The 12,938-nt window shown below is 40.5% G+C and overlaps 1 protein-coding gene across 2 annotated transcripts in view; it reads left to right on the top strand.

The window, feature by feature from the left end:
- WWC2 (WW and C2 domain containing 2) overlaps positions 1-12,938 on the top strand; it is a 116,392-nt gene that overhangs the window by 72,282 nt on the left and 31,172 nt on the right. For both annotated transcript variants that reach the window (XM_033160114.1, XM_033160115.1), the window contains 2 exons: positions 5,315-5,404; positions 6,271-6,887. In XM_033160114.1, coding sequence (XP_033016005.1) covers positions 5,315-5,404; positions 6,271-6,887 — 707 coding nt within the window. The remainder of the gene's footprint in view (positions 1-5,314; positions 5,405-6,270; positions 6,888-12,938) is intronic.

Raw genomic sequence — 12,938 nt, 5'->3', positions numbered from 1 at the left:
TGCGTGCTTTTATTTCAAATGCATCTCTGGGTTATAGGAATTCGTTCATTCTCCCCACCCCACCCCCCAAAAAATAGTCTGGCCTGTCACGTGGTCTGAGGGATGGTGGACCGGCCCACGGCTGAAAAAGGTTGCTGACACCTTATCTAGACCCATTTCAGTCTGAGTTCATTCATGGGTTTAGAACTTAATCATCCTCGGTTGCCCTAATGGTTTTGCTATATCTCTGAGCAGCTTTTGATAATCTGGACCAGCTGTGTAAGATGGGAGTTGGAGGTCCTGTTTTGCAATTCTTCTTCTTTTACCTGCACAGCTGGTGACAGAAAGTTGCATTCAATGACTCTACCTCACCTCCTTGGCAATTATGCATGTGGTACCTCAGGAAAGCATCTTGTTCCCAAATTTAGCATCTGTATGAAGCTGTTGGGTTCATTCGTAAGAGGATTTGCAGTGCAGTGTCATCAGCTCTGCTTCTCTGTTACATCTGAATCAGGTGGGCTATGGAAGTGCTGAATTGGTGCCTGGATTTGGTCATGAGCCCAATGAGGGCCAGAAAGTTGAATCTGAATCCTGACAACAGGGTAGTCTTGTGGGTGGCTAGTTCCCGAGTCTGGGACTCAGACAGTATGCCTTTTCTGCATGAGTTTTTGCTGCCTTCAAAGCAGGTGTGTAGCTTTGCACTGCTCCTTGATCCATCTTTGTCACTGGAAGACTGTGACTGTAAAGGTTAGGTGTTGTCTTTTACCAGTGCCAACTGATAGCTCCTATTGCAATCATTTCTGGACAGGGGTAGCCATGCCACTGTGACCCCTGTGCTTGGCAGGAGGTTGGACTGGATGGCCCTTGTGGTCTCTTCCAACTCTATGATTCTATGACTCATGTATTAGTAACTTCATGATTGGACAGCCATAATGCACTACCCTTAAGCCAAGCTGTGGCTAGTGCAAAATGCAGCAGGGATAGTTTTCAAAAATATTTCATAATTCCACTAAACTAGTATTTGAGACCTGTGAAGTAATGCCACTGCTTGCTTTCCCTTCAACCCAAAGCAAATCTGAAGATGCCCATTTCTCATGCCCTGATAAATTTCTTCTACCACCCTTGCCACAAGTCTTGAAAGAGAGCCAAACTCCAGATTTCTGAGATGAAGTTGCACATATACCGGTACTAGACCTTGCTTGCCAGCAGTGTGTGTTGGATTTTTCTAAATTTCCTGAAATAGCTTCTCTATTAACTGGTCAGTAATTTAAACACTGTTCCAAAAATATTTAAATTGGATACTTTACATTTAGTGCAATGTGTTTGAGCAAGCCAACCTATTAAAAAGAAAATTTTAAATCAAAGTATTAATATATGAATGAGTGTTACCACACTCTCAGGAACACGAATGTTCTTTCAGCCTATAAAACAAAGAATTCATCCTTTCAGACATAGAAAGTGTTATGAGCAGAACTGAGGAAGCAATCGCTTGTTTTTATTTGCTTTCAGCTTCCTAAGAAATGTTAGCTGCCTTGTTAAAACCATTACAATTATAAAGCAGGTGTCTTCAGACAAATAAAATAAAGCAGCATCCAGCTCCGACTGCCTTAAAATCTGTTTATGCAAGGAATTGAGGAGGACCGTATCCAAATGGCAGAGCAGGAACTTCGAAGCTAACAAACTAGTGTTTTTCTAAGTTTATTACATTTAACAAAATAATTCCTGTGCCACTTGATTGTAATAAAACTTCTGAGTGGCTTACAAGAAAGTTAAGGCTGTTTTAAATAGTCTTATTTCTTCAAGGGCTTGGGTGCACCAAATTTAAAAGGCAAAGCAGAAAACTCATAATTAGTAAAATGCAGCAGAACAATTCTCTTGTATGCTGTAGGGATTTGCACCACCAGAACCCATGTCAAAAACAGACTGCATATGCAAACTGGAACTTCCAAACCACCAAACACTCTGTTTAAATCTCCCCAAGGACAATTGCTCTTGTTCAAATATCATTTATATGGTTTTTTATATTGTAGAATAAGAAGCAAACCTTTAATCTATTAAAAATTGCTTGATATAAGGGCCAAAGACACTGAGAGGTCTGCCGTTTGATCCCTCTGTTTCTTTCTGCTTAATACAACTGTGAAGAAGGGAGGACCATTAATTGGATCAGGAAAGTGATTGGGGGGGGGAAGGGTTTGACACTTTCCATCTGTACTGCTTTCCACTCCAGGCACTAGGGGAGGGAGGTGCCTAAAACATCCCCCTAAAGATCAAATAGCACCTGGAGGATGCATTTTATATTGGGAAAATAGTCCAACGAAATGGATTAAGCTTCTCCACCCACCGCTCTACTTGTCCGATCAAATTAGTGCAGCCCCTTCCTCCAAAGATGTATTGGGGAAATTATGAGAGAAGGAAGGAGATATGAAGGTGAGTTTTAGATCTCCCTGTGCCATGTGTATTTTGCCCAATAGCACATTGCAGGTACCGTATACTATAGTGCCTACCTATTCATGTTTGTGGCAGAAAATGAACATTATCCAGAGGACAGAAGCAAGGAAACACATAAACCTAGTATTTTGATCAGTTTTCAAAGCTATCCACTGAAACATTCCCTTTTGTCATTTGTCGGCCTCCTCTAATGGACCATTTAGAGCATTATGCTGAACAGAAATAGACTTCAACCTGTCTTTAAATGCTGCACTTAAAAAGAGGGCCTCCCTTAAGATGTCTGCATCACAAAGAAAAACCCTAGTGCTAAGCTTCCCCCCACCCGTTGTATGTATTTTGCATGCAGAGCAGTATCTTTGATGGGGGTCTGTGCATCTGAAACCTTGTCTTCTACCTGACATTTCAGAGAGGAGACTCCCAAAGGAAAGGTTTCTAAAACAAGTTTAAAACTTTTCAGGTGAAAGGGGAATAGTGTAATTTTTATTCCGAATATCTTAATATTCCAAGGCAAAGGAGCAGCTAAAAAAAGAATAGAGTGGTTTGGATAAATTTGGAAACTGTTAAACAGCACTGGGGGAAAAGAAATAATTTAATATGACATGTGGAATTTACCGGTATATAAGAACACCATTAAAAACAGGGCTGTGAAACCTTTAGCCTAGATTTCATCAGGCTTCAAAAACATGGGCGCTAAGTGATAGGATTCCTTTAGAAGTACATTTGGCAAAAAATACTGCAGCAATCCTACGTTGATAAATAAACATCTTACCCCATATTTAACATTTATATGAATCTTTTAGATATGCATGGGAATGTTTGGATAACAAGCTGAATGTGCAGTGAATCAGAATTTGGATCATAGTTTTGGCAGCAACTATCTTCTGAATCTTTATGAGGCAGCATAAGGTCCAAAGCATTTTCTTAAACATCAATGAATGTTATTTGAATGTTTGTGCTTTTTACAGTCGTCTCCACAGTTCTTGTGCTCTTCAAAGTACTGAAAATGTATGGCAGTTGTTTTCTTCATTTGTTGTTGGTTTTATGTTTCAGAGCAACAAAATTCTCCAGAAACAGTATAAAAGCCAAAATAGATGCATTTCATTTGGTCTTTATTTTCTCTTCATGCCTTTCTTCCACAACCATTTTCTTTGTTCAGGTCTCTTTCACTATTGCTATAATCTTTTTTTCTGAACCAATGAGAGCAGGATGGGAGGTAAACTGGCTATTTTGGTAGGAAGGTGCTGTAGTTTAGCCTTTTGTTAAAACAACAGAACTGCACAGAGATGCTGTGACAGAAATTTTTATTGTGTAATTGGAATGATTTATACAGTTTCAACAACTTTACATTAATTTTACTTAATCTCAACTTACACGTTGCACATGATTCTGTTGGATCATTTTTGAAACAAAGCATTTCTGAAGAACAATAGTGCAGGAGGGTGAAAATTGCCCTGAAACTCCTTGTAGCAGGGGCAGCCAATCTCTTCTGCCAGGGGCAGCAGACTCTATAAATACACCTTTGGGCTGGAGCATTGAGTGCTGCTTCCAAGGGGTGTCTAAAAGCATGTGCTTCCCTCCACACAGCCTTTCCCTTGGAGCCATCCAGCAGGCACAGAGGCAAAGAAGCCCAGTCTGTCTGTGCTGCTCCTTGTCAGCTCTAGGTTGGAGAGGGGTGGCAGAGGTACTTCCTTTGGTCTCTAATTTCATGCTGCCTTTCAAAGGTGCAGCATGAGGTCAAGGAAGAGACCACAGCCTTGGAGTGGGGCCATGTCCTGGTGACCACAAATAAGAGAGAGTGGGTGGGGCAGGGGAGGCTCTATCCACATGTGACTCCAGCCCCAATTAACTTTTCTTGTGGGTCCATGGTCCTCCATTAAAAAAAGCTTCCATATGCATCAGTTTCAGTTTACTAACTACCCTGGGGTCCCACAAGCCTGGAGGCCCCAACACATTAAAACAGTCATCTGATGCTGAAGAAGAAGCCATTGTGGAATGTGCTTAGTTGCTCAGTGGAGCATATGGAGCCACGATTGCATAATATGTATGGCGTGAAACAGTATTAATGGTTATTAATAAAAATTTACATCATGAAATACTGCATTCAGTATTTTTATTTTTATTTTGTTAATGTAAGTATTCCATATACTTAAATGCCCCTGGACCCAGGTTATCAGTTTTATTCTTGCTTGTTTTTAATGTTCATTTTTGAAAATGGCTTTGAGTTTCATTTTCTGAAAAAGTGGCTAATAAATATAAATAATACATAATATCTCCTTGCAGCCCTGCTGATTAAGTTGTTCTATTCCTTGTTTTTATTGAACACTACTCTCTGTCCACCTCTGGCTATTCAGGTGGCAATGCAACACAAAAAAATGAAGTCAGTGGGATTTGAGCAGCTTAACGGAACAAGATTATAGCTGTTATCAGGGGCATATCACAGTTATTTGAGCAAGAATTTTTTTTTTAAATGAAACCAGTTGTTTTAAGATACTGTGTAATATACACAGAAAATAGAAAAGGCATGGGCCATCTTGCTATAGATCCTCATTAGTGCAAGGTTGCTATTAAACAAATGTGCAACAGTGGGCCATAAGAATGACATTGCTATGGAAACTTTAAGAAAAAAAATTCTGATTAACAGATACTGCTCAATCAGGTATTATTTGTGCACACATTATCTGCCAATGCAAAGCTGCTTTACAGTTCCTTCAGTTGCTGTCACTTTGACCAGCGAGGAGAAGATTAGGGTTCTATGGGAACTTTGTCTGCTGTTTAAACTAAATACAAGGTGGTAATGAAGCGAGAATTTTTAGGATTGTATTTTATGTGCTTGAACAATGAAGTTGAAAGAGTTTTTAAGTATAACTATGGTTCTTGTATCTTCTAGGTTAAAACTGGAAGAACGAAGGAATAAATTACTTAAAAAACTTGAAGAAACTAGTCAACTAACTACTAACTTGCATTTGCAACTTAAAAGGTAAGGTTGCTCTGTTTACACTGTGGTTATTGACAAGAGAAAAACAGAGGTTTGTCCAACAGAGCTCTGAAAATGTCTACTTTGAAATAGTACTAGTTTGTTTTGGGTGGAATTTTGTTAACTTGGAAACTACTTTTATGCCCCACAAAAATTTAATGTACCTCCTAATAAATATTTGGCTCCCCACAGCCTGTGTCCTAAACCACAGACTCCGCAGAGCAGAAGCAACTTCTATATGAAACAGCTGTTACAGATGTCAACACACATCTTCTCCAAGGCATTGCAGCTGCATGAGAGTGGGCAGAGGGAAAGGGGGAAACAGATTAGCAGATATATTTTAGCTGAACAAGGTCTTGTGCATGCAGAGGTGATCACAGTGGAAATTTTTAAAAGGTCCTGATAATTTCTGTTATGTGTGCATGTTCCATGTCACCTACCTACCTACCAAGGGGGAACAACGGAGTGTCCCAAATAGTGAACTAAAAGAACTGATAAGGGAAGCTGTCACATAAATTGTGAACAAATTGATATCCTGTGAAAGTATGACCATTCTTTGACACAAACCCTCAAAAAATGAGCTTAAACACTAAAATCACACCATAATTGGTACATCCTCATATTGTTACCAATATGCTGTGTAGTTAATTAACTGGCCTCCAAAAACTGTTATCAGACTAATACGCTCTACCCCCCCCAAAAAAAATTGTAACATTTTTCCTTTTTTAAGATGTCATTACACTTGTCACCTTTATGATCTGACTGGACTATATATTCATACTTTATCCTTTATTCTGGGCTGAGACTAATTGGACACATAGTAGTTTGAAATGAATGCTCAATCTTTTTCTTTCTTTCTTTTTTTGAAGTCTTTCAGCCAGTACGTTATCTATGTCTTCAGGGAGCAGCCTGGGGTCCCTGGCATCCAGTCGTGGGTCTCTGAATACATCCAGCAGGGGGTCACTGAATTCCCTTAGCTCTACAGATTTGTATTATAACCAAGGTGAACAACCTACAGATTTAGACTATCAGTATAAACTGGACTTCATATTGCAAGAGAAATGTGGTTACATTCCTTCGGGCCCTATTACCACAATTCATGAAAATGAGGTGGTCAATTCCCATGGGAGAATGGACTACAGCGATTCTTCCAGCTCTCTGGCAGCAAGCCATGCACAAAAATTAACTGAACCTCCAAAATCAGTGACATCGCTGTCTTCGAGATCCTCCCTTTCCTCTTTGTCCCCTCCTGGATCACCTTTGGTTTTAGAAGGTGCATTCCCAGTGCCTCCTCAAGACTCTCCATTGCACCATCTCGCCACGGACTTTGAGGACTGCGATTTACCCAGTGACTTTGCAGGCATTAGCCTCTGTGGGAACCAAATGTTGTTGGACTCTGAAGCCAGAGCATCTTCTCAGTCATCGGTGGATGATAAAGACCTCCATGAAAGTGTTAGGCAAACCATGTTGCCTTCAAGAAATACAGGTAAAAAAAATAGGGTCAGACTTACCTGTAACATATGGGTATATCTTGCTGTTTGTACTCACAAATGTCCCTTGTGTTTTTTTCTCTGGATAATTTTTAGCACTTAAATCCTGGAAATCAAATATATGTATATATGTTCAGAGCAACATGCCGTCTTTTAACTTGGGGTGATCTGTCACAGTTAGCATGGGACTGCAGGCAGCTGAGCATAGACAGGAATTATGAGTTCTGGCAAGATGTGAGGTAGAGTTGGAATGCAATGCTGGGGCAGATCCCTTAAGGGCAACTGGACAAAATGTAAGAAGTAGGGCTGCATAACAAAGGTCAGGAAAATGGATGGCAGGGTATATCATAGGCTAGGAAAAAGCTAGAATAAGAGTGTAGGGTAGAAGGAAATGGAGAGACAGCCAGATAGATGGGCAGTGGATGACTGGAAAAGTAGGAGGCAGAAAAGGAGACCACAGGATAAGTGGATGGGCTGACTACCAGAATAATCTAGAAAGAAGTACACAACTAATTACTTGGAGTTGTGGGTGAGCAGTGAGGTAGCCACCTTTGCTATTGACAAGAAGTTGTTCAGGGTGGTAAGAAGAAAAAGGGATTGCATAGAGCTCTAAAAGGATCTCTCTAAACTGAATGAAGGGGCATTAAAATGGGAACAAGTCTAAAGTGATGCACACTGGGGCAAAAAAATCCTAACTTCACATATACACTGTGAACTAGTGGTGATTGACCAGCAAAGAAATGCTTGTGGGAGATTGTTCAATGAAAATGACCCAGTGTGAAATGACCGTGAAAAAGGCAAATTCCATGTTAGGGATCATTAGGAAAGCAACTGAAAATAAATCTGCCAATACCATCATGCCATTATACAAATCTATGGTGTGATGGCACTTGCAGTATTGTTTACTATTCTGGTCGTTGCCCCTTCAAAAAAAGGATATTGCAGAGCTGGGAAAGGTTTAATAAATGACAACAAAAATGATATTGAGGCTAGAGCGACTCCTCATTAAGAAAGTTTGCAATATAGGCTTTTTAGTTTGAGGGGGGAAAGGCATGTAAAGGAGGATGGGGTAGAGCTATAGAATTACGCACAAGGTGGGGACGTGGATAAAGAGTTTTTCTCCCTTAATACTAGACCTGGTGTCATCCAAGGAAGATTCGGAACAGTTAAATGACTGAATATTGCTACCACAGTATGTAGTGATGGTGACCAACCTGATTGATAGGGATTGGTAAATAAGATAAGGCTATCAATGGTGACTGTCCATGGTGGCTTTGTTACTGGGAGTGCAAGGGAGGAGAGTGCTGTCGTATTTATTTCCTGTTTGGGGGCCTCCCATTGGCATCTGGTTGGCCCCTGTGAGAACAGAATGCTGACCTGCAAAGGCCCAAGATCTGGCCCAGCAGGGCTGCGCTTACAGCTGAAGGCCCTGACAAGGATCTAGACCTGAAGTGTTTGTAGTTAGGCTATGCCAGGAAGATCACTGGCTGCCATTTTTCCAGAACAGGACTGTGCTGGAACCTGAGTTGTCAATGTAGAGTACGTCTGCCGTTCTGAGGCCTTAAGCAACTCACACATAGGAGTTCTAGAGTGCAGACAGAGAGACTCATAATCCAGGCAGAGCTTGACTGTCAAAAGTGGGTGGTACCCTTACACTTCTGAAATATTCTGTCCTCTAGCATAGGACTCTAGCTTTGGGTTAAGGCAATTTCTGGCAGTGCCTTGACAGTTCTTCCCTGGTGAATACCAAGTCATTCGAGACAAGGAGTTAAAACTGTTTTAAGAGCACTCCGTGGTGTGCTGTTGTTTTCTTTAGCTAACTGACCAAACTATCTACAGTTTTCCAGCAGCTGACTGTTGGAACTTAGCAAACATCTTGTGAGTTTGTTGTGAATGGATTTGTTCTCTGGCATCAAGAGCTTTATTTGTGTTTCCAAGACCAAAATGATTTGTGGCTTTTAGATCCAAAGAGATAAAGTTTCCTTTCAAAGTTCTGTCTCGGAAGGATAAAGAAACAGAAAGAGAGGCATGTGCGTGTGAATACACATACAGAAAGAGAGATGCTGTGTCTCAGCTCCTGCTGATATCTTTTTTGTGCTTCACTTGCTGTCTTTCCTTGATTCCTTCAGCTGAAGCTACACATTCAAAACCTGTCCTCTCCTCTCCCACCTCCCCATGTTCTTACATACAGTATTGCTGCCACCTTCTGGTTCATGTGTTCAACTTCACAAGCATTTTGACCTGGTTAGAGAGAATTTTGTTAGTATTTATTCATCCATCCATCTACAGTATTCCTTTCTTCCTTTATAATACCTTCAATGAAGAAATTTCCCAGAGTAGTTCTCAACACAATAGAAGAATGATCAAATCAGTTACAAAGCAAAAAGAATAAGCACCAGCAGTTTTTAAAAGCAGATTAAAATAGTTAGAACTTAACTGAAAGAATAATAGTATGTTACCTGCTGCTAAAAAGGCAGCAAAGGAGACGCTGAGTGAGCCTCTTTGGGGATGCATTTCCATAAATATCAACTACCATCAAGAAAGCTCTCTCTTCAGTTGCTCCTGGACTCACCTCAAATGACGGTAGTCCCCATAGCAAAGCCCTGCTCAGCAATCTTGGCACATTGGCACATTGATGTAGGACTAGGCATTCCTTCATAAATATTGACATCTCCTACTATATAATGTTTTGATGCCAGTGCTTTGAATGAGTCTTTTCCAACCTGGTGCCCTCCAGGTATTTGGGACTACAATTCTTATCATTGACCATGCTAGCTGGGGCTAATGGGAGTTGGAGTCCAACAACATTTGGAGGGCACATGGTTGGGGTAGGCTGAATTGTGCACTGAAACAGGCATGTTCAAGAAGAGAAGAGTTGTTGGCAGTTGCTTTGGATAGCTGTAGCAAGTTATTTTTATTTATTAAATTCATTTATCACCTGTTCTCCTATGTAGCTCAAAGTGGTGCACGTGGTTCTCCTCCTCATTTTGGGATATGAAACCTGGTCTCCCAAGTCCTAGTCCAGCACTCTAACCATTACACCACACTAGCTGTCAAGTTGATTTGGTCAAGTATTGGATTAATGTGGTAACTGAAGCTCGTTTCATGGCATAGAGCATTGTAGCAAAGAATGCTGGTTGCAGCCCAAGTGGATTCATGACATACAATATCGATAGCCAGCTGTTATTGCCCAAGCTGGGCTCCCAGAGCTGACTGTCTGCCATCTGCTCAGTTGCCTGAGTAAAGAAAGAAAAATCTATTTGTAATATGAATGACAGTATTTCAGTGCTTAACTCAGGCTTAACACACTTGGCTGAGCTTACTTGATATGAAATAGTACATTCTCTAGCTTATCACAAACTTGCCAAAAGTGTAAGGACTGCAGATGGCTAAAAGCAGGGTCGGGTTTTTTTTTTTTTTTTAAGATAGCAAGAGGCTTTTCTTCTCACTCAGCTTGTGAGGGGGGTGGTTGTATGCATCTGTTTTGTGCAATGTGAGACTTTTATTGGCAAGCTGTAATCTTCTCTAGTTCTCTCCCAGTGCTATGGCTATCAAATTCTAATGCATGACACCATACATGTATGCTCAGGAAAACTGGACATCTGTAGACCTTCAATTCTGCCTCACTGTGGTTATCTGATGCATCTGTCGGGACCTGGAATAAGTTGTGTTTTATATCTCAAACTTTGTGGAGGTTTCAACCCCTCAATAGTAATGGAATAAATGGTTTAAAAATAAAGGTGTTTATTGGCAATACCATGGAAGTTTTTTGTAACCTGGCTGAGGCTACATATGACCTGAGGGGGATTGTCTGCAATTTACATACTCTCTCCTATTCTTGTCACTTGGACTTAGCTTCTGATCCAACATGTACCTATAGCTCCCAGTATTCAAAAATCCCATTTATTCTGCTTTCCTTTCCCTATTGCCAGACAAATGGGAAAATATATCCTAGTTCTGTGCAAAGATGCAGACAAAATGAAGTTGATAAAGGATGTGTTGTACAAATTTCCTTTTAATGGAATAGGGAATCCTTTTCAGACCATGGGTTGTTTTCCTTCATGGACAACCTTTCAGAGGGTGGGGGACAGGTAACACATAATCGATTACGTGATGTGGTGTGCATACACACTATTTTAATGGGAATTCCACTCAACTTGGGGGGCGGCCCCCTCAAATATTTTATTGGGGGCCCGAAGGGACCTCAGCCCCTAGGAGTTGGCTCCTGTGATACACTGTTACACCCTAGCTTGCAAAAGGCTAGAACAGATTGTTTGTTTGTTTGGGGTTTTTTTTAAACACACACTTCCACCTGTTAAGATCAGCAAGAAGGGTCTCTCTTCATATTTTTGCCACCCTCAGAAATTTGGGGACAATAAGCAGCCCCGGAGAGGACTCTGTGGCAGTCCCTAAATTGTAGAATTCAATCCCCACAGTGATGCCTATGTACAGCTTTCAGAGAATGGTGAAGACGTACCTCTTTACCTGGCATTTGATACCTGAGAGATGTATTTTCAGGATAGATTCTTAATGGCCAGATAGAGACAGACCTAGAGAACCACTTTTGTCCCCAGAACTGAGGTTCCCCATCCCTGTTACACATGGTAAGAGTGAGAAACAATTATCCCCTTATTCAGCCTGAGCCTGTATCTTGTGGAAGATAGGTGTACCATAACTCTGAATATTTTTTTGCCCTTCTCCCAAATTCAGTCGTACCTTGGATCCCAAATGCTTTGCAAGTCGAACGTTTTGGCTCCCAAACGCCGCAAACCCGGAAGTGAGTGTTCTGGTTTGTGAACATTCTTTGGAACCGAAATGTCTGACACAGCTTTCATGGCTTCTTATTGGCTGCAGGAGCTTCCTGCAGCCAATCAAAAGCCGCGCCTTGGTTTCCGAATGTTTTGGAAGTTGAACGGACTTCCGGAGCTGATTCCATTCAACTTCCAAGGTACGACTGTACTGGAAAGCTTCGAGGGCCTGTGTATACTTTGTATTACTTGCTTTGATAGAATTTAGCATTCCCAATTGGCAGAATTTTTATTTTTACAAATGTTGTCATATGTACGCTGTGTGGTCCCTAAATGTACGTTTCTTGTGGCAGCTTGAATGGTCTAAAGCATTCAAGGGCTATAAGAATTTGACAGGATTTACTTTCCTTAAAAAATAATTCTTCTTTCATTTGCAAAATGGGATATCTATAATCCTAACTTTGAGTTTAAATTGGGGGCAGGGGAGAGGTATACCGATAGTACTCAGTCTGCCATTTAACAGAGCAGTTCTATGCAGAGTAACTCAGTAAGTTCTACTAAGTTTAAATGGGTAAGTGTTCATAGAATTGCAGCTTTCACCTACTTTTTACAACTGTAGTACCAATGTATTTGGTAAGTTTAATCATTCTCTTGTTACTAAGCATATTTTACTACTTGAACGTGAATTGGGTAGGTTATAAAGAAGCTACTCTGTAACTTGTATTCTTCTATGTATAATCTACAATCTCTATTATATCAGCTTTGTTTCTCTGCAGCTGCTAGTTATCTGAATTCACTGTGTGTCCTTTAAGTAGCACATAGGAAAGGCAATCCCTAAGTGCATACCTCTTGATCATTCATTTGCACTGAACTTACAGGTGAAACTCGAAAAATTAGAATATTGTGGAAAGGTTCATTTCTTTCAGTAATTCAACTTAAAAGGTGAAACTAATATATGAGATAGATTCATGACATGCAAAGCGAGATATGTCAAGCCTTTATTTGTTATAATTGTGATGATTATGGCGTACAGCTGATGAGAACCCCAAATTAACAATTTCAACTTTGGGGTTTTCATCAGCTGTACGCCATAATCATCACAATTATAACAAACAAATGCTTGACATATCTCGCTTTGCATGTCATGAGTCATCTCATATGTTAAAGTCCAGTAGCTAATGAAAACAATTGCTTACATAGATCGACTTTTCCACGATATTCTAAATTTTCGAGTTTCACCTGTATTCCTGAAATTCCTGTATATATCTAGTTTCATTGTTAGCTGCTTTTAGTTCTGTT

This window comes from Lacerta agilis, chromosome 9, assembly GCF_009819535.1.
Source record: "Lacerta agilis isolate rLacAgi1 chromosome 9, rLacAgi1.pri, whole genome shotgun sequence".
NCBI lineage: Eukaryota > Metazoa > Chordata > Lepidosauria > Squamata > Lacertidae > Lacerta > Lacerta agilis.
This window is presented reverse-complemented; position numbering and strand designations above follow the sequence as displayed.